This window comes from Mytilus californianus, unplaced genomic scaffold (assembly GCF_021869535.1).
Source record: "Mytilus californianus isolate M0D057914Y unplaced genomic scaffold, xbMytCali1.0.p SCAF_9, whole genome shotgun sequence".
Lineage (NCBI taxonomy): Eukaryota > Metazoa > Mollusca > Bivalvia > Mytilida > Mytilidae > Mytilus > Mytilus californianus.
The window spans coordinates 73624908-73645782 of record NW_026262745.1 but is presented as its reverse complement, the minus strand read 5'-3'; the positions used below and the strand labels follow the sequence as shown (position 1 = coordinate 73645782).

Below are 20875 nucleotides of genomic sequence, written 5' to 3'. Positions count from 1 at the left end.
ATGAACGTGGAAATGCATCACACGATGTAGTAATGTGTATATGCAGCTTGAAGTCAAATTTCTGGAAACTCATTTGTACGTGGTTTATGAAAAAAGCATCGAATATTTCTTATGACTAAGGGACGTATAAACCCCACTCCTCAACTGCGATGCATTCCTTTTGTGTGTCGTTAAGGAAATGAATTATTATTCATATGATACTCTAAACGAAATGCATGAGCGAACATTCTTATTATATTGAAAGGGGCCTCGGTGGTAGTTCTACTACTGTAATCACTAGCCAGTCAACACTGAGCTTGTGAGTTCGAACCCCGCTCGTGCAGGTGCACTCGACTCCAATCTTAATTGACCAGGATTGTCAGTTTCCTATCGAAGGTTGGTGGTTTTCTCCGGGAACTCCGGCTTTCTCCGCCAATAAAAACTATCCGCCACGAAATAGCCAAAATGAGTTGCTTAAAAGTGGCGTTAAAACACCAACAATCAATCAATCAATATTATATTAATATAAGTTACATGTCCAACACCCCTGAAGAAAAACATACAAATCGGTCATAGGCAGTTAGTTCCATTGACACTTGATGGACACATGTAGAAAGATCAGAGTGAAAATGCACACTTTGCGACAGATCAGGGATAGGAGACGAATATCATTATATTTTAGAATGTCCTGCACTGAAAAACGAAAGGAAATTGTATTTACCCTTATATTTTTCATGTCACTCAAATGTATTAAAATTTGAGAACCTTTCTATTATTCTATTACTTGTATATTAACTATAGGGGAAATTTTACAAAAACTACTGAAAAACTGTCTAAAAAAGGTATTGAAGTTTTATTTTTATTGAGAAAATATATGTTCAATTTTAATTTTGTTCCCACTAATTTGTCATGTAAATTATTTGATACTCTTATAAGACCTATTTTGACATACAACTCTGAAATTTGGTTTATGGATAATTTTCAGTCAGCTTTTAGGGCATCTAATAGAGCTGATGTAAATAATACTTTTTGTGATACTCTTGCATTAGCAGAAAAATATCCTTTTGAGAAGATTCATTCTAAATTTTGTAAAGCAGTATTAGGATTGAAAAAGACAGCCACTAACATAGGTGCTAGATCAGAATTATGTAGATTTTCTTTGGACTCTTATATAAAAACTCAAACACTCATGTATTTTTATAGAATAAACTGTAATGATATTAATCCCCTGGTTAAAGAATCTCTACAAACAAACATAAATTTACATTCCGCAGGAATTTATTCTTGGTACTCATTTGCAGATAAAACTTTTAAAGATATGAAAATAAACCCAGGAAATTACTCTAATATTAATGTACCTTTTAAACAATCAAAAAACGTGTTAAAATGTAATATTAAAAAGTGTGTTTCAGAGGAATATGAAAAAACTACTTTTAATAAACTTTCAAAATTGGATTCCTCATCCAAACTTTGTCTCTATGGGAAATTAAAAACTAATTGTCAGTCTGAGGAATATTTAAATTGTAATAATTTTATACATAGGCAGTTTCTCTCAAAATTTAGACTCAGTGATCATTCCCTAGGCATTGAATTGGGAAGGTACAGAAACATTCAAAGAGCACAAAGATTATGTAAAAAATGTGGAGTCCTAGATGACGAATTTCATTTCTTTTTGTATTGTAACATTAACATATCATTGCGTTCCAATTTTTTTGCTTATCTAAAAGTTTATGTACCATTATTTCAACATCTTGATGCATTTAATAAACTAAAACACATTCTAAACCCCATCCCTGAACTTGTTTGTCATATTGGAGTCTTTATTAAGCAGTCTTTAGAACTGAGGGGGTCAGACCCATGTCAGACAAGCTTATGATTGTGTTTTTTACATGAATTTAAAATTGAACTCTTAAAATATGTTCTATTATATTGTATTGTATTACATTGTATTGCATTGTATTTAAAATGTATAATTGTTTGTATTACTTGACCCTTATGGGTGTAATTTTGCAATAAAGATTATATTACATCATTTTTGCATATCATTTTCTGTACCTTTATTATGAGTAATACTTTTATAAGTAACAGTTTTCGTTTAGCTTCTTATGAATTGGATTGATTTTTTTATGACTCCAAAATTAATAGTTATCCAAATATAACAGACGCCTGTGAATGTACTTTGACACAATCGTGATTTTTTTGCAATATTTATTCAGTCGATTTCAATGTTTTAAATGATAAAAGCACCTGCGACTTGTGTCATTTAAAATTATACACACAAAAATTCTGGGCAGTCATGAACGTTCCAGTATATAAATGTACAGTTACAATAAAAGTTTACGATAAGTTTTGTTGTCAAAAGAGCCTCACGGTTATATAGTGAACTTATAGTTTTGAGATATATCAAATACATTGAATATCCTTTTTTCTCGGTCTTTCTTCGAATTCTCAGTCAATACATATTGTTAAAAGTTCAAAAAAATCTCTTAAAATTATTGGCACAACTGTATTCGTCATTTTGATATTCACAAAACTTTCTTTTTGATTTTAAACGCATTTTAATTCCGGAGATAAAAAATGACTTTTGTGTAGTAATTGTTAACTATGCGATGAAATAAAATCTTTCTAGAAGTAAGTTTAAATGCACTTGTTTTTTTTTCTTTTGTCTTGTAACGTTTTGGCTTCATGAATTCAAAATGTCTGCCTTTCGTGTATCATTGGTCCGCTTTAAAGTAGAAAAGTTCCAATTTTTCCTAAAAGAAACAAAATATTTATAATTTATACCATGCCATGATCTATGCTCCAATGATGTGAATTATATTTGTCAGCATTTTACACCTCGCTTGGTTTAAAAAAACATCACAAATTTAATGACTCTCCATATTAAAATGAGCATAGTAGCGGAAGAATCAGTTAATTAAAAAAGACATCCATTTCCCCGCTCATTCCTCAATGTTAAGTTTTCATCCTCAACGTAATACAAGGTCTGGATGGGGGCCTCTTCATTTCAATAAATCCTTTTATTTTATTTTTTCGTCGTTAAAAATAACGCATATTCAGTTATAAATCGTGAACATTATTTGCCTGTTATATACGTTTCTTAATTTCAGTAATCAGTCGGTATTGTATGATCAACTACTTTTTTTTAAATCTACACAGACATTCGTTAACTCTTTTCTGTTATTTTTAAATGTCATTTTCTATTCATTTTTTGCTTGACCATTATTCCCAATTTTTGTTATCCCTATGCAGACCCTCAAAATATACCTGGATTTTCTTATCTATAAATAACCATAAATAACATTTATTTATAACTTGATGGGATTGTAATGGCGACGGGATTGCCGTCGTACACAAGTTTCCTAAACTGGGAACGGTAATGTTACTGTATTTTGAGACTGGTATATTAGATCATCATAGTCGTTAAACAATATATTTAATTGTATTACATAATTTTTTCTGTTGTATTAGTGAAAATTAAAATGTCTCGTTTCCTTGATAATGCTATTTTTAATATGGAAAGCCAGTTTAACACAACATTTTCGATTAATTTCGTCTCGTGTAAGGCAGCGACATGTCTGATGATCTATATTAGTAAAACTGTATAATAGTCCCCGTGTAAATGTAGTTTATTTGGCCTTTTATTTAGATTCCTGGGCAAGCGGTTTAACTTAATTTTATAATATAAATATACAATATTCGAACAGTGAAGGAATCAGTGGAGCTTTAGAGACAGCTAGAGAAAAGCGAGGCTCGCCGAGCTTTTTTCCTGTTTCGTTGCAAGTACAAATACATTTTATATTCTCCAAATAATTATTTGAAGTTTTGAAAAAAGTTTTTGTATAATTGTTAGATAACAACTAGAGATTTTTTTTTTCATTTGTCAATTATTATACCTATATTGAAGATGGAGTTAGTGTTTTTACAGTTACTTCGACTACTGTCCAGATAATCATGACGGATGCTGAGAAAAAAATTCAATTGTGTGATTTTTTTGTATCCCTCATACACTTATGTACCTGCAGTCTGAAGTTACTTATTTTTTTTAGACATCGATAAATTTGTCAAACCTTCATGGAATATTGGGAAACTTGGAGAGGATTATCGTTCAACGGTTAGGGTTAAAAGAAGTATCGAATAATATGCGTCATACCTTGAAGTGCCGGGATGCCTTTTTGTTACATATTTCCGTCTTTCATATGCCGTTTGTTCTCAATTTCATGGTTCAGTGACTGCTTGAAAAATATTGTATCTCTTTTTATGTGAAATATTCACTTAGTATGAGTTATTGGATAACTTTATTTTGTGTATATGTTGTGTACAAGTTGTAATGTTGTACAAATTATAATTTGTACAGATTTTTTGTTCAAATTATCAGTGTTTTATGAACCGCTGAACACAAATAGATGATGCAAGCTAGCACACAGTCTTTTGTTTCGAATATTTCTGTCATATTTTCAAAACAACATGATACCGTCTAATACTGAGCATTGATACAATAAACGTTATAAGACCACAAAAAGACTTTTTATGTATATGATTTTGTTATAAGGGCAAAAATAAAATTAGAATTTAAACCATTCAGGTATCCTCATTTCCAGTTTGAGGACAAGGAGAATAGCACTAAATTTTAGGTTGAAGTATATAAATTTGATTTTAAAACATTTGACTGATACATTAAGAAGACAAACCTTCATCACCTGGTACAAGAAAGTATGTGTCAGAACACATATAACTTGTACAAACACCCTGTACAAATTATAATTTGTAAAAACTTACATCTTGTACCCCCTTTATGGGATCCTTGCAAGGTCTACATGTCTGCCAGACGGGGTTCATGACCTGACATCGACCTCATTTCACGGATCAGTGATCAAGGTTACGTTTGATGGTCAAGTCCGTATCTCAGGTACTATAAGTAATCATAAGGTCAACTATACATTGTGTATGGAATGATCGTAAGGCCGTGTACCTGTCTGACTTGCAGGCACTTCATTTTCATGGTTCATTGATCAATGTTAAGATTTTATGCTTGTGTATGTTAATCAAATACTATAAGCAATCGACCAACTTTATTTTATGTTTGGAATATTTGTAAGGTATATTTGTCTGTCTAGCAGGGTATAACTGACCTTGACCTCGTTTTCATGATTCCTTATTGAATGCTAAGATTCCATGGTTATATCTGTTTCTCATACGCTAAAGGCATGCCGCAATACGTTCATTTATAATTAGTGTATTGAATGAGTGCATGGTGAACATGTTGTCTGACAGATTTCATCTGAAATTGACCTTATTTATGACTCTTTGGTCAATGTTTAATGTTCGTAATAAGTTTGTTTCGCGGTAATGGCCGTTGGCTTACTATTGCTGGTGCCTGGTGTGGTAGTAATTGTGTTCATGACTGTATGGCAGGGGTCATTCATCTGACCATTATCTCATTTACTCTGTCTGGCAGGGGTCATCTGACCATGACCTTATTTGCATGGATCATCGATAATTTTAAGTCTATGAAATACTTGTACCATTATGGATAAATGTATTATGTTTTGCATCTGGGATAGCCAATAGTTACGATCCATTCCCCTCCTCTGTGTAGTGGAGGAGAGGAGGAGAATGGATCGTAACCCTTGGCTAGCGAAGATGTATGTTATGATAACAATTGAATTTCTTACAGGCAAATGCATACTGTAATGTGAGCTGGTGTACACAAGTTATATCATGGCAGATGATGACGTAGCTGCTGTCGTAATCGACAACGGTTCTTATAAAATCAAGGCGGGGTTTGCCGGAGATGATTGCCATAGATCTGTTTTCTCGACCGTAGTTGGACGACCTGGTCGCCCAGCATATCAGGTTTTTATACGACCGCAAAAATTTTTGCGGTCGTATATTGGTATGACGTTGGCGTCGTCGTCGTCGTCGTCGTCGTCGTCTGGCGTCGTCCGGCGTCGTCCGAAGACACTTTGGTTTTCGCACTCTAACTTTAGTTTAAGTGAATGGATCTCTATGACATTTTACCATAAGGTTCAATACCACAAAAGAAAGGTTGGGATTGATTTTGGGGGTTATGGTACCAACAGTTAAGGAATTAGGGGCCAAAAAGGGGCCAAAAATAAGCATTTTTGTAACTTCCAGACATAACTTGTGTGTTAGTGTATGGATCTCTCTGACATTGTACCACAAGGTTCCATATCACGAAGGGAATGCTGGGATTGATTTTGGGGGTAATTTCCTCAAAATATTAGGAATTAGGGGCAAAAAAAGGGGCAAAAAACAAGCATTTTTCTAGTTTCATGACAATAACTTGTGTGAAAGTGTATGGATCTTTCTGAAATTGTACTACAAGGTTCCATATCACAAAGGGAAAGCTGGAATTGAGTTTGGGGGTAATTGCCCGAAACGTTTAGGAAGAAGGGGCCAAAAAGGGGCCAAAAATAAGCATTTTTCCAGTTTTCAGACAATAACTTGTGTTCAAGTGTATGGATCTCTCTGAAATTGTACCACAAGGTTCCATATCACACAGGGAATGCTGGGATTGATTTTGGGGGTAATTGCCTCAAAATTTTAGGAATTAGGGGCCAAAAAAGGGGCAAAAAAACAAGCATTTTTCTAGTTTCATGACAATAACTTGTGTGTAAGTGTATGGATATTTCTGAAATTGTACTACAAGGTTCCATATCACAAAGGGATAGCTAGAATTGAGTTTGGGGGTAATTGCCCGAAACGTTTAGGAATTGGGGGCCAAAAAGGGGCCAAAAAACACATTTTTCTAGTTTCCAGACAATAACTTGTGTTCAAGTGTATGGATCTCTCTGAAATTGTACTGCAAGGTACCATACCACAAAGGGAAGGCTGAGATTGAGTTTGGGGGTGATGAATCATAAGGGGGTTCAAAAAATTTGGGGGGGGGGGGGTTCCTTTTTTTTCTTTTTTTCCTTTTTTTTTTCTTTTAAAATTTTCTATTTTAAGTTGGTTATTTCTGATTTATATTTAAAAGCAAATAATAATGATCTGGTAGGAGGTACACACCAAACAGGATGTGTAAATTATTATATAATAAGTATTGTGCAATAGCAAGAAATTTTCAATTGCACAGTATTGCGCAATAGCAAGAAATCTTCAATTGCACAGTATTGCGCAATAGCAAGAAATATCCAATAGCACAATATTGCGCAATAGCAAGAAATTGTCAATTGTGCAGTATTGCGCAATAGCAAGAAATATTCAATTGCACAGTATTGTGCAAAAGATGATACTTCGTATAAATTTCTTATTTCTTTACCAATTTCAATGGGGTTTTATTCTTGAATTCTTGGGGTTCTTTAATTTGCTGAATCTAACCGTGTATTAAGTTTTTGGATTTTGGGCCCCGTTCTTAAATTGGTCCACATTGAGGTCCAAAGGGTCCAAAATTCAACTTTGTTTGATTTCATCAAAAATTAAATTATTGGGGTTCTTTGATATGCCGAATCTAACCGTGTATTTAGATTCTTAATTTTTGGTTCCGTTTTCAAATTGGTCTACATTAAGGTCCAAAGGGTCCAAAATTAAACTAAGTTTGATTTTAACAAAAATTGAATTCTTAGGGTTCTTTGATATGCTGAATCTAAACATGTATTTAGATTTTTGATTATGGGCCCAGTTTTCAAGTTGGTCCAAATCGGGGTCCAAAATTAAACTTTGTTTGATTTCAACAAAAATTGAATATATGGGGTTCTTTGATATGCTGAATCTAACCATGTATTTAGATTTTTGATTTTTGGGCCCCGTTATCAACTTTGTCCACATTGAGGTCAAAAGGGTCCAAAATTAAACTTTGTTTGATTTCATCAAAAATTGAATTCTTGGGGTTCTTTGATATGCTGAATTTAACCATGTATTTAGATTTTGGATATTGGACCATTATAGGTGAATGTCCAATTTAAAATTTTTAAGTTCTTAGATCACATTCATTCTGTGTTAGAAACCTATGCTGTGTCAAATATTTAATCACAATCCAAATTCAGAGCTGTATCAAGCTTGAATGTTGTGTCCATACTTGCCCCAACTGTTCAGGGTTCGACCTCTGCGGTCGTATCAAGCTGCGCCCTGCGGAGCATTTTATTCATTTTTAAAATGACTTTACTTAGATTAATGGAAATTTAATCAGCGTTCTTTTAAACGTTAGCCCTGAAAATTCAATATTTATTTTATATATAACTCACGATTATTGATAAAGTGTTGTGTTTTTAAACACAGAAATGCTAGTTTTTTATTTTGCCTTCTTTTTTCAAATTTAAACAATACTTCATATTAATATTATTTTATTTTGTAATTGTATTTAAGAATGTGTTTTCTTCCGTGCATGAGCATTATAATAACCATTTATTACTGGATATATTTTTTTACCACCGCAAAAATTTTTTTGGGATCGTTTAATAGTATGATGTCGTCGTCTGCGTCGTCTGCATCGTCGTCCGAAGATACATTGGTTTCCGGACAATAACTTTAGTTTAAGTGAATGGATATCTATGAAATTTTTTAAGAAGGCTCAATACCACAAAAGGAAAGCTGGGATTGATTTTGGGGATAATGGTCCCAACCGTTTAGGCATTAGGGGCCCAAAACAAGCATTTTTCTAGTTTCAAAATAATAACTTGTGTATAAGTATTTCGATTGCTCTGAAATTGTACCACAATGTTTGATACCACAAGTAGAAGGTTGGGATTCATATAAGGGGTTATGGGTACAACAGTTTAGGAATTAAGGGCCTAAAAGGGACCAAAAACAACAATTGTTGTAGTTTCCGGGCAATAACTTGTGTGTAAGTGTATGGATCTCTCTGACATTGTACCACAAGATTCCATATCACAAAGGGAAGGCTGGGATTGAGTTTGGGATAATTGCCCCTAACATGTAGGAATAAGGGGAAAAAGGGCATTTTTCTAGTTTCCAAACAATTACTTGTTTAAGTGTATTGATCTCTCTGAAATTGTACTCCAAGGTTCCATATTACAAAGGAAAGAATTGGATTGAGTCTTGGGGTAATTGCTGCAAGGGGGGGGGGGGGGGGGGTTCCAAAAGTTTTGGGGGGGATTTTTTCCAATTTTTTAAGGAATTCATATTTTTTTCAAAAATTTTCAAATTTCAAATTTTTGTAAAGTTTCAAGGAAATCTTCAATTGCACAGTATTGCGCAATAGATTTGTAAGTTCTTCAACCACATTTATTTTGTGTCAGAAACCTATATAATGTCAAAAATTTGATCACAATCAAAATTCAGACAGTATCATTCAAGCTTGAATATTGTATCCAAATTTGCCCCATCTATTCAGGGTTCGACCTCTGCTGTCGTATCAAGCTGCACTCAGAGAAGCATTTTATTAAATTGTAATCTACTATCAGCAACACAAGACGGGTGCCAATAGTTGGGTAGGATCCTGAATTGCTTTCCCGTCTTTGAGCACCAGATTCAACTTACATCATGCTCTTTCATAAATTTGTGAAGGTTTTTATGCCCCCGCCGTAGCGGAGGGGGCATTAAGTTTTACCCTTGTCCGTCTATACGTCCGTCCGTCCGTCCGTCCGTACGTCCCAAAATTGGTTTCCGTTCTCTAACTTTAGTTTGCCTCAACCAAATGTTATGAAACTTATACACAATGCTTATTACCACATAACACAGATCAAGTTTGAATTTTGGTGGCGTCACTTATACCGTTCTAGAGTTATGCCCATTTACAAATGCAAAAAATGGCTTAATTTTTCGTTTCCGTTCTTTAACTAAAGTTTGCCTCAATCAAATGTTATGAAACTTATACACAATGCTTATTACCACTAAATACAGATCAAGTCTGAATTTTGGTAGCGTCCCTCTCACTGTTCTAGAGTTATGCCCCTTTATAAATGGAAAAATTGCAAAATGTTTAGTTTCTGTTCTGTTTCTTAAGTTTGCCTCAACCAAATGTTATGAAACTTATACACAATGCTAATTACCACCAAACACAGATCAAGTTTGAATTTTGGTGGCGTCACTCAAACCGTTCTAGAGTTATGCCCCTTTATAATGGAAAAATTGCTAATTTTTAGTTTCCGTTCTCTTACTTAAGATTGCCTCAACCAAATGTTATGAAACTTATACACAATGCTTATTACCACAAAATACAGATCAAGTTTGAATTTTGGTGGCGTCACTCAAACCGTTCTAGAGTAATTCCCCTTTATAAATGGAAAAATTGGAAAATTTTTAGTTTGCGTTCTCTAACTTAAGTTTGCCTCAACCAAATGTTATGAGACTTACATACAATGCTTATTACCACAAAACTCAGATCAAGTTTAAATTTGGGTAGCGTCACTTTTACCGTTCTTCAGTTATGTCCCTTTATAACTATATGATATGCAAGCAGGGGCATCATCTGTGTCCACATGTAAACACAATCCACATTTATTTTATATGTTTTATTGTCATTATGGTCTCCATCTTTCTTCATTTTGTTTTATATCCCTCTTTGTATCTCTTTGAAATCAAAATTTTCAAGAACAAATCTTACAAGTTATACTTGTAGGTATCTGGCAGTGATCATAAGGAGTTTTACGTTGGTGACGAGGCTCAGCACAGACGTTCAGTGCTTAATTTGAATTATCCAATAGAACATGGCATCATCACGAATTGGGACGACATGGAGAAAATTTGGCAGCATTGTTTTGATGACGAACTGAGGGTAGACCCAGCGGAGCATCCTATAATTATGACAGAACCCCCATTAAATCCAAAAACGCAAAAAGAAAGGACTGTTCAAGTGATGTTTGAAAAATTTAATACGGCCGGCTTTTTTCTTGCCTTGTCGTCCAAACTTGCTTTATACGCTTCCGGTCGTGGTTCAGGTATCACTGTGGATGTAGGAGACGGTGTTTCATATGCTATGACGATTTATGAAGGTACGATCAAAGATTTTTTTATTATTTTTAAATATTTTAGCGACAGCTTGATGGTAGTTGTTGGGCTGTCTGAAAAAAACAAATATCTTAATCGGCTTCTAAAAACAATAGTCCAATGAATGCCTTAAATTGTTAAAACTTTGATTGGTTTGGGGAGTAGGATCTAAGGAAAAGACTAGAAAATGTATAGATGTTTTATTTCCATTGAAATGATTCACAGGGAGCATATTGCAACATAATACATTAATAGAACAATAACAAAATAAAACAACAATAGTCTAGTATGCATAGGGGTCTACATACATAGATAGAAACTTCGAAAGAAGAAAAAAAAAACAGTTTGAACATCATTAACTTTACACACATATATAAATATAAGTTCAACTGTATTTCCCTCCTTCTCAGGTACACCTAACATGAAAAAGTACCTAAAATGAATTGGCAATGTATTACATTTACTGCTTCTCCGCTGAGCGAACAGCGTGCATTTAGGAGAAATATGAAACACTGGTCGGCTCACACAATCGGGGTAATTTATTCGGTCAGGGTGGCATAAATTCCCACGACTGTTACATTACAATGCCAATGAGACAACTACATGCAATTAACATCTAAGTGTCAATCTAGTTCAAAGCAAGAATCAGATTATATGACAAAATCATATATTGTAGCGCTCGATAAGTGGGGAATATTTGCCGCTTAACGTTAGACATCTATCCACCCTTTTAACAAGAAAGCTTCGAGATTAACAGCCCTTTTAATTATGTATTAAATGATCGGAATATAGTTTTAACCTTTGTTGATTATCAATAGTTTTAAATAATGTTCATAAAATTCTCTAATAAATCTAATCTAACTAGTTAAAAAACTCTGACGTTGAGGAAAAAGGGGGGATGGGTAGTTAAAGGATAGATTGTGGCAAACTCTGATAACAAATAACTTGAAAGTAATTGTTATATTCAGGGCACTGTATTATGCCGGCTACAAGACGACTTGATTTTGGCGGACGGGATTTGACACTGAATCTGCAAAAATTGCTACACGAGAAAGGATATGATTTTGTAAATAATTGTAAGTAAAATAATGGGGTAAGAGGGAAAATGGGGAATCGTAGACATAACAGAGAGCTAAGATTTAAAGGGCCGTCGGTGAAATAGTTACTTTTATCAGAATTTATTAATAAGGGGAGATAAAAGAAACAAAAGAAGCGAGAGCAAGGCAAAAAGAAAACAACAAAACAAAAACAAACGATTTAGAACAGCGGACAGCACAGCTTTTTTGAAAGATAAATGTTGCTTTGTCAGATTGTGACTATGTGAATGAAACAAATTAATACATGGAAAATTGGCCCTACTTTAAAATGGTACTTCAGACCTATTTAAAAATGCACGAGATAGGGTCAGTATGATTATAGTACGTGTATTATGATAAATAATATACTACTTTACTAAAATGATTATCATAAATGTTCTACTGATACTTCGAAACACGGTTTCGGTGTCAAAACGTTTAATAATAAAAAATATATTTGCAAATTTAATTTTCTTATGTATATTTTTTGCAGCTGAATTGGAGGTTGTTAGAGAAATGAAAGAAAAGCTGTGTTATGTAGCTTTAGATTGTGACCAAGAGGTCGGAAATGTTCCCGATGAGAAATTTGAGCTTCCGGATGGAAACACAATCACAATCGGGAAAGAGAGGTTTATGTGCCCGGAAGCTTTATTTGGACCTATACCGGGTTAGAATAATGTAAATTGATAAGCTAATGCTTAAAGGTTAAAGCCATAGGTCAAACCTTGGACCGTGATCTAAATTTAAAGACACAGAGTGTTGAAAGATATATCTACTATTATATTAAAATAAGTATGATTGCCAATGAGACAACTATGCACGAAAGTTCAAATGAATTGGATATAAGCAATAATGAGAAAAACACATACCAAATAGTCGGCTTATGTACTTGTTCTGACTTCTCCACCAAGCACGCACCATTTAGGTGTGCGAGCAACGGCTGTTGTATGCCTAACATAGTAGGTGCATATTGCTTGTGTGTCCGTCTGCTCGTTAGAATGCAAATCTGTTCATCTTTTTGACTGTCCCGTATGAAATAGAAATGGTTGTTTACTGAAGTTTATCATAAAGATTCTGTCAAATCATTTGGAAGATTAAGACACATAAGCACGTTTCCTTTTCTTCAAATAACTGTTCACATTCAACATGATGAATATTCTTGTAAATTCATTATGATTTGAACTGTTTTAAGAATACTTGCGATCTTTGGATTATGTACATACACATATATTGATTGATTGTTGGCTGCATAACGTCCAGTGGCAAATATTTCATGCATGTTCAGGACGAGAACAAGTTAACAATAAATACAATAGGTAGGTCTGGTAATAGAGGCCAACCAGGATATAGCTCGGGGAAATTTGGACTGCCACTGGAAAATGATGGAATATTGGATAAGGACAGAAATTTACAGGCCACCTACAGACCCCTCAAAGAGTTGTTGCAATGGTTCTTAGCTTTTAAAGAGCGTTGGACCCTCTTTACACGCGGCATCGGATTTAACGTCCCCATTTGGCCGAACGTTGCTTCAAACTTGTACATCCCTCACAGCCAAACGGACGCCCCACTTTGGCAAGCGTTTTACTGCCGATCGGAAGAATACCACGTGACCATATTTCTATTCCCCAGTCACCCTTGGGGGCATATACACATTAATTATGTTTATTTAAAAATGATAGACCGTCAAATATTTTGTTCATTTCATATTTGTATTTAGCCGGTTTATTTAAACTTGCTGTAAACATTTGCATTTTTGTAGGTGTAGGATCTGGAGGTATAGTGGATCTGTTGCAGAGTAATTTGGATGCAACAGACGTAGACTGCAAAAAAGATTTATTATGTAATGTCATTCTGTCAGGAGCAACTACTATGTTCCCTGGTAAGTATATGCAGCAGATTGTATATTCCGGGCAGGGTAAAAATTTACTCCTTGCCATAAAATACCATTGAAAGTTCAAAACAGCGTTACATATGTACTTCTAAAACTTTTTCTCTGTATAGGATAACCGGGATACCATGTCTCAACTCACATTTGGCTGTTTTTCGGGGTTTCAGATCTTTATATGTAAAGAAAAGAGGTCTGATCTTTTAATCTGCAGGTTGTGTACTATTCCTCGTTGAGACATTTTGACTCAGTGTAGATTCACATGGCAGTTGAATAATGCATAGCCGGAGACGTGCACCCTTTTGACGCAGACGATATCGCTCCTGTTTAAGTTCACGTGATTCCCTCAATTCTTTTAAGTTTATATGTATATAGAGATAAAAGATGTTGTATTATTGCGAATGAGACAACTCTCCGCAGGAGACCAAATGACACAGAAATTAACAACTATGGGTCACCGTACGGCTTTTAACAATGAGCAAAGCCCATATCACATAGTCAGCTATTAAAAGCCCCGAAATGACAAATGTAAAACAATTCAAACGAAATAATTTATATATGTATGAAATTTATGGATTTATGGGATTTCAACATGTGTAAACTACTTTTGCTTTATTTTGTATCATCTAGAACTAATAAGATAGTATCTAGCATAGATCATCTGTCAATTAACGATGGTTAATAAAAAAAAACCTCGATAATCTTATAAATCGAAACAGGTCTTCTTTCCTCTATATCTTCCTCCAATAGTTGGAGTACACCAACCTTACTGAATTAAGGTTGGTTAATCCTTATAAAAATTATTAAGTGAATACCTAACTATTTAAAAATAACATTATGTACAGTTAAATCCCTGAAAAGATACTAATAATAACTTCTATGTACATTAAAAATGGGTCACAGTTTAAAAGTAATTAATAAAATTTTTAAAAATAAAAAAGTTTTGAATATTATTTACAGGGCATGCATTATAGTAAAAAATCTTTACATTTACTAAACAATGTTACTTAAAGGTAAAAAATAACGAGTTTTCAGCTTCCTGCCTGCTACATGCTGGAGTTACTACATCTGTCTATGAGCATTACTAGGCGATATAAAATCAATAAAATCATGCATATAAGCTTATATGTCCTAAGCGATTTAATTATGCATAGCCATTATCTATCTGTTATATATATATATATGTGAAGCTACTGGGTATTAAAGCTAACGGTAAACATGTACATTTATTCCAACTATAGGTATAGCGCGGCACAACCACACTGACCAGTTATTCTAAAATTTCATGGATTTTCTCAGCATTTAATTTTACGTAAAGGATTGATAGGTTTAGCGCGGAACACCCACACTGACCTAGTTGCTCTGTCCAAAAACCTTTATGATGACTTTAGATTAAAGATAAACGTTGTTTCAGTTGTTTCATTTTACGGAGTTAAAGAAAGCAATTGAAGGTATAGCGCGGAACAGCCATATTAACCTAAATTAAATGAAGATTTAAACATTTAGATTTTCGTAGCATTTAATTCTGTGTAAAAGATTGATGTTAGGTTTAGCGCGGAACACCCACACTGACCTAGTTGTACTGTCGAAGAAGCATAAATGATTATTCCTTAGATTGGAGAAAAAAGCCTTATTTTATTTTATGAAGTTGAAAGATAGTTGTTTAAGGTATAGCGCGGTACAACCACACTGACCTTATGACAACTAGACATTAAGAGAAGACACTCTTTTTAGATGGAGTCTATAACATAAGTTCCTGCTTAATTCTTCTATTGAATTAAGAAAAAGGTTATCATGAGGGAGAATATTGTTTAGAGCCAGTTGCTGACAATCCAAAATTAGTTGGGCAATACAAGTTCTCTCGTGAAAGTTGGAACTCCAGTTTCCTAGCCCAATTTTGCTGATGGTAATTCTTTTGATAACACTTAGAGATTCTCTGCGTATGCCTTCCAGAACGGGACAGCGAGTGAGGAAATGGATGATATCTTCTTCTTCCAGTTGACAAATTGGGCAAGTTGCATCAAGGTTAATATTTGAGAAACGAGCTTTCTGTGATTGAAATATATATGTCCCTGTGCATAGCCTTGCTTTTATTGTTGCTTTCCTGAGTTCGCCAATATTTGGTGGTAGACTATTCCAGATAGTATGAGGTTTTCCAATGTCTAAATTAGGGATACAGAGAAATTTTAGTGTTGTTTTGCTATTGGCGTCCCTTTGAAGATTCACTTTCCAGTAGTTGTTTATTGCTTCTCTTGCCTTGCATTTCCATGATAACTTTGATGGCAATTGATCTTTCAGATAAGTCCATGGAGGAAGATTATACATGTATAAAAGATCTGCTACTCTGTTAAGGAAAGTTAGTTCATGTGTTTGCAGGACATATTGCCTCTCTAGAGCCTTTTTTAGATTCTCGTTATTAGATGAAAAGATGGAGTGGAACAGGCTAAGAACTCTTTTGTGAATTTCTGCCTCTATGGGGAGCGCACCCAAGAGTAAGTATACTGCTGAAATTGCTGTCCGTGAGGGAAGAGCTTGTATTTGTCTCAAAAAATTCACGTGGAAATCTCTTAGCAACTTAATGTCCCCATTATTTAGTGGCAGAACTTCCAGGCTGTAAAGTAGCCTTGGTAGAACGTATACTCTGTATATCATATAAGAAGTTTTAGGGTTTAATCCGTTTGTACCATGTACTTCAACGTTCATAAGAGAATAGGCTGTCCTTCTGGCTAAGCTAATTCTGTCCTCGATGTTTGTTTTATTTTGGTCTTTAATTGCTCTTATGATACCCAGATGTGTACCTTGATTAGCTGATGGCATGTTTTTATCATCGAGTTTGAATTGAACTTCACTCTTCGTTGTTTTTGAGTTACTATATTTATTAATTATAACGCTTTTGGTTTGATGGATCTTGTATCTATGTTTGTCTGAGTATCTTTTAGATGTATCTAGCATAGATTGCATTTCTTCTTCAGTTGATGACAAAAGTATAATATCATCTGCACAGGTTGGACATCCCGTAAAGATTGTGCCGATGTACTGGCCCATACCATTCTCTTCAAGTTCTGTAAGTAGGTCGTTAATGTACAGTTTGTACAAATGGGTGGATAGAATTCCTCCTTGGCGGACTCCTTGCCGTACAGGGAAGCTGTTACTAAATCCGTTTTTCCATTTAACTTTAGAGGTAAGGTTGTTGTACATATCAAAAATGATTTCCAAAATATCTGGATCAATATTTTGGTCAAATAACTTGTCGAGAAGAATATCATGATGAACAACATCAAATGCCTTTTGTGAGTCCAGAAGTCCAAAAATTAATTTAGATTTTTGATTTTTTGATATAAGTTCCGATTCAGAGACTAGTAGTGCTGCCATTGCTGGTGAGAGGCCACTTGTGAAGCCAAATTGTAATTCTGATTGTTTATCTAATTTCGGAAGTATTCTATTAAGGATAACATGTTCAAAAATTTTTCCAATAATTGACGAGACGGTGATGCCTCTGTAGTTATCAAGTATTTTGTCATCTTTATTTTTCTTGCATACTGCATTAAGAATACCGGTTTTGAATTGGATTGGTACTTTTTTCTCAGCCAAAATTTGGTTAAATAGAGAAACAAGATACGGAACAACAACCTCTTCAGCAGATTTGAAATGTTCAGCAGAAAGCCCATATTCATCGCATGCCTTTCCATTGTTCAGATTTGATATTGCCTCTGAAATTTCGGCGGGGTTGAATTTGTCTGAACTGAAATCAGATAAGCTACAGATTTCTTTTATAATTTCACAGCGGAATTGGCAGTTATTTAGGAAATTTTCATCAAAGTCAGGATCGTCCTTAGGTGTTGCTAAATTTTGAAAATATTTTGCCATTGCCTCCCTTTGTTCTTCTGGATCGGTGAGTTCATGATCATCATATAGTATGGTTGTAGCAAGTTCTTTAGTGCTGTTTGTATTTCTGCGTATTAATCTGTAGAAAGTTTTAGAGTTGGGTTCACTTTCCAGTTTTTTATAAAATTCTTTACATTCAGCTGCTCTCTCTTGCCGTAATCTTTTTCTAACATTTCTTTTTGCTTCCTTCAGTTCCAAAAAACAAGTGTCTTCACCTCTCTTTCTTCCATGTAGGTCCCATATCCTGTGTTTCTGCTTACTAATCGTTAGCAACTTTTTTGCATGTTGCGAAACTTTTAGTCTTGGGCCGCGGAGTTTTTGTCGGAATTGTTTTCCTTGCAGCTTGTTTAATTGCATCTATCAGATTAGTTGTTTGGTCTTCCGTTGTTACTTTTCGATTTTTATTTTGGTCTAAATATTTTTTCATTGCTTCACTGTAAATTGTTGGTACACATTTTTCCCATTCTGTTTTATGCAGTACCTCGTTGCTGAAATTTGATGATTTTTTTAGTTTTTGCTTGTCAGCTTGAAGTGTTAAAAGAGCCTTGACTGGTACATGGGCTGATAAATTTATTGCATCTTGAGAGAGAGTTTGAATAGAGTGGATAAGGTTGCTATTTGATGACAGGATGTAGTCTATTTTAGACGTAGATTTTCCATTATGATGAAAGAAAGAGTGTAGGTGATCATCAGGTAAAGCGAATTACAATCAGACTCGATATGATTTACAGTCTATCATAAGATAATGACCTATCAACAGTATTTTTTATCACTGTGTATTTAAATTTTTTCTATAACTTGGTGGAAAGGATCTTTTGCAATAAAATTATGATTCGAAAAATAAAATAAAACACATTAATAAAAACTATGTAATTTCTTCATTACCATGAAAATGCTTTTTTATCGTCAAATTAAGTTTACCTTTATGGTAGCTTGTATATACAAAAATATAATGGCAAATTATACAGAAAACTTGAATAACCATTAGAATAATGAAAAATCAGCTAATCAACACACACAAAAAAGAGGACTAAAACATATGATCCTTGATAAACAGTCGTAAATACTAATGGCGTGGGACTTGTACATGTTATTATTCATAAATTGTAAGAAGTTGAATTTGTTATTTATAAAAGAAAGTCACGCCATTAATGAAGCTTATAAACTGGAGAACATTCTGCACAAATGTCCATGCAGGTGCAGGTATATATATAGATTCTACCACTGCATCGAGTGTGATACGATATTTATCCACTCGAGACAGTAAAATTTTCATATTTAAAACGCGAGGCTTGCCGAGCGTTTCAAATATTTAAAATTTAACTGTCGAGAGTGGATAAATATCGTATTACACGAGATTTGGTGGTGGAATCTGTTTCTCTAATGATTTTCAAACAATACGCAGGCAAATTTATTCCTTCTTTTCGAATGATCTGCAAAAAGATGTGTTCTTTCTATGTGACGTCATCAGGCATGGTCGCCTTTTTTCATGCCGTCACAATAGGAAATTCAGAGGAAAGCAAAAAAATTCGACGTCATAATCGGACTGAGATCAAACGAACCACACGTTGATTAATTTTTTTTATACAATGGATGCAGAAAGGGATAAATTGGCGAAGAATTAGAGAAATTCATTTAAGTACATAAAATACTTAATAAATGTGTGTTTTTTTTTATCTAATCAGGTTTTCCTGAGAGAATTAGGAAAGGAATAGAATCTTTTGTTCCAAAAACAATGAAAGTGAAAGTGATGGCTAACCCAGAACGTAAATCCTCAGTGTGGATTGGTGGATCTATTTTAGGATCTTTATCCACATTTCAAACATACTGGATAACCAAACAGGAATACGAAGAATATGGACCAACAATCGTGCATAGGGGAGATTGACGAATGGAAACTCAAAATAACCAGAACTGACTGGTTCAGAATATAAAGCATTCTGGGTAATATCTTCAACAATGAACAAAACAATAAACAAATTGACAACAGTCATTTCAAAAACTAAGGCAATTATACCCGTTATTTTCAACTCATAAAACTAGCAAAAAATGTAATGTGATATTGAATCATTGTTTTTGTCTTCTTTTGTCTATAAATTAAATGCCTTATATCAACTTTTATACATGATGTCTTTTTATGTGTTTTTTTATATTTCTGTCTCATAGACAATTTACCCCATGACGTGTTCATAATTATATTCACACATTATTCATAAATTAGATCATAGGTTATTATAAACCTGCCATTAAAACCAAACTATTCACCTTTTTGAGACTTTACCCATTTATTTCAATCATAATTTATTACACAAGACTTTACTGAGGATAGGGATTAGATTAATAGAATAGAGAATTATGGGTAAAATTTGTTAACTTCTATGTCATTTGGTCTCTGGTGGATTGATATTTTATAAGCAACCGTACCACATCTTCTTATTTTTTTATATCAAAGAAAAGATTAGAGAACATGGCTTTGAAAAATGAATACAGTCATGAGGACAGCCTAATCCAGAACCTCATGTTATGGCTGTCCACTACTTATATCTATACTCATGTGACCATAGATTAAGTATAACACTTGAATCACTCTCCATGGACGTAATATCTGTCTTGTAACTTTTGAAATCCGACAGGAGTATCAATATTATTTCCTGTTGTTTATGCAATACACAATGATGTATGCATGCATTGATTAATAGTTGGCTTTTTTGGGTGTAGTAAGCCAGAATTCACAGAGAGGAGCACCTAAACTCGACAGGAAAACTTTCAATCCTTGTCAATTTGAATAAGAGTCAATAACCTAGTACCACGAGCAAGATACAAACTCACAACTTGGCCTATATATATACATAGCCTAATGTCCAGAGCACTGTAGATAACTTATTTAGACAGCTCGGTCAGTGTATGTATAGCAAATATGTGTCTTCAGAAGAGTGTTTAACGCTTAACAAAATAAAAAAAAAGGTTTAAAAAGGGGACTCGAAAACACACAAACAAAACTAACTAAAAAAGCTAGGAATGTGCCTGATCCAAGTCAGGCTATCTGGACAAGTTGACGTGTTGTCTGTATTGAAATGTACTCCTTTCTTTTTGGATAATAATATGCAGAAGATGTATTAAACTTTGCCATGGACGTTAA

At 34.1% G+C, this 20875-nt stretch overlaps 1 protein-coding gene across 2 annotated transcripts; it reads left to right on the top strand.

Moving 5' to 3' along the window:
• Nucleotides 1-3293: 3293 nt before the first annotated feature.
• On the top strand, nt 3294-19857 carry LOC127714617 (actin-3-like). 2 transcript variants are annotated; one of them, XM_052220688.1, is made up of 7 exons: nt 3294-3355; nt 5657-5835; nt 10523-10895; nt 11859-11966; nt 12460-12633; nt 13726-13845; nt 19422-19857. In XM_052220688.1, exons 2-7 carry the CDS (start codon nt 5701-5703, stop codon nt 19622-19624), a joined length of 1113 nt encoding a protein of 370 aa, XP_052076648.1. In that variant the 5' UTR covers nt 3294-3355; nt 5657-5700; the 3' UTR covers nt 19625-19857. The 2 variants fall into 2 exon arrangements, with proteins under 2 accessions (XP_052076648.1, XP_052076647.1); XM_052220687.1 differs by having other exon boundaries at nt 3300-3380.
• The last annotated feature ends 1018 nt before the right edge of the window (nt 19858-20875 follow it).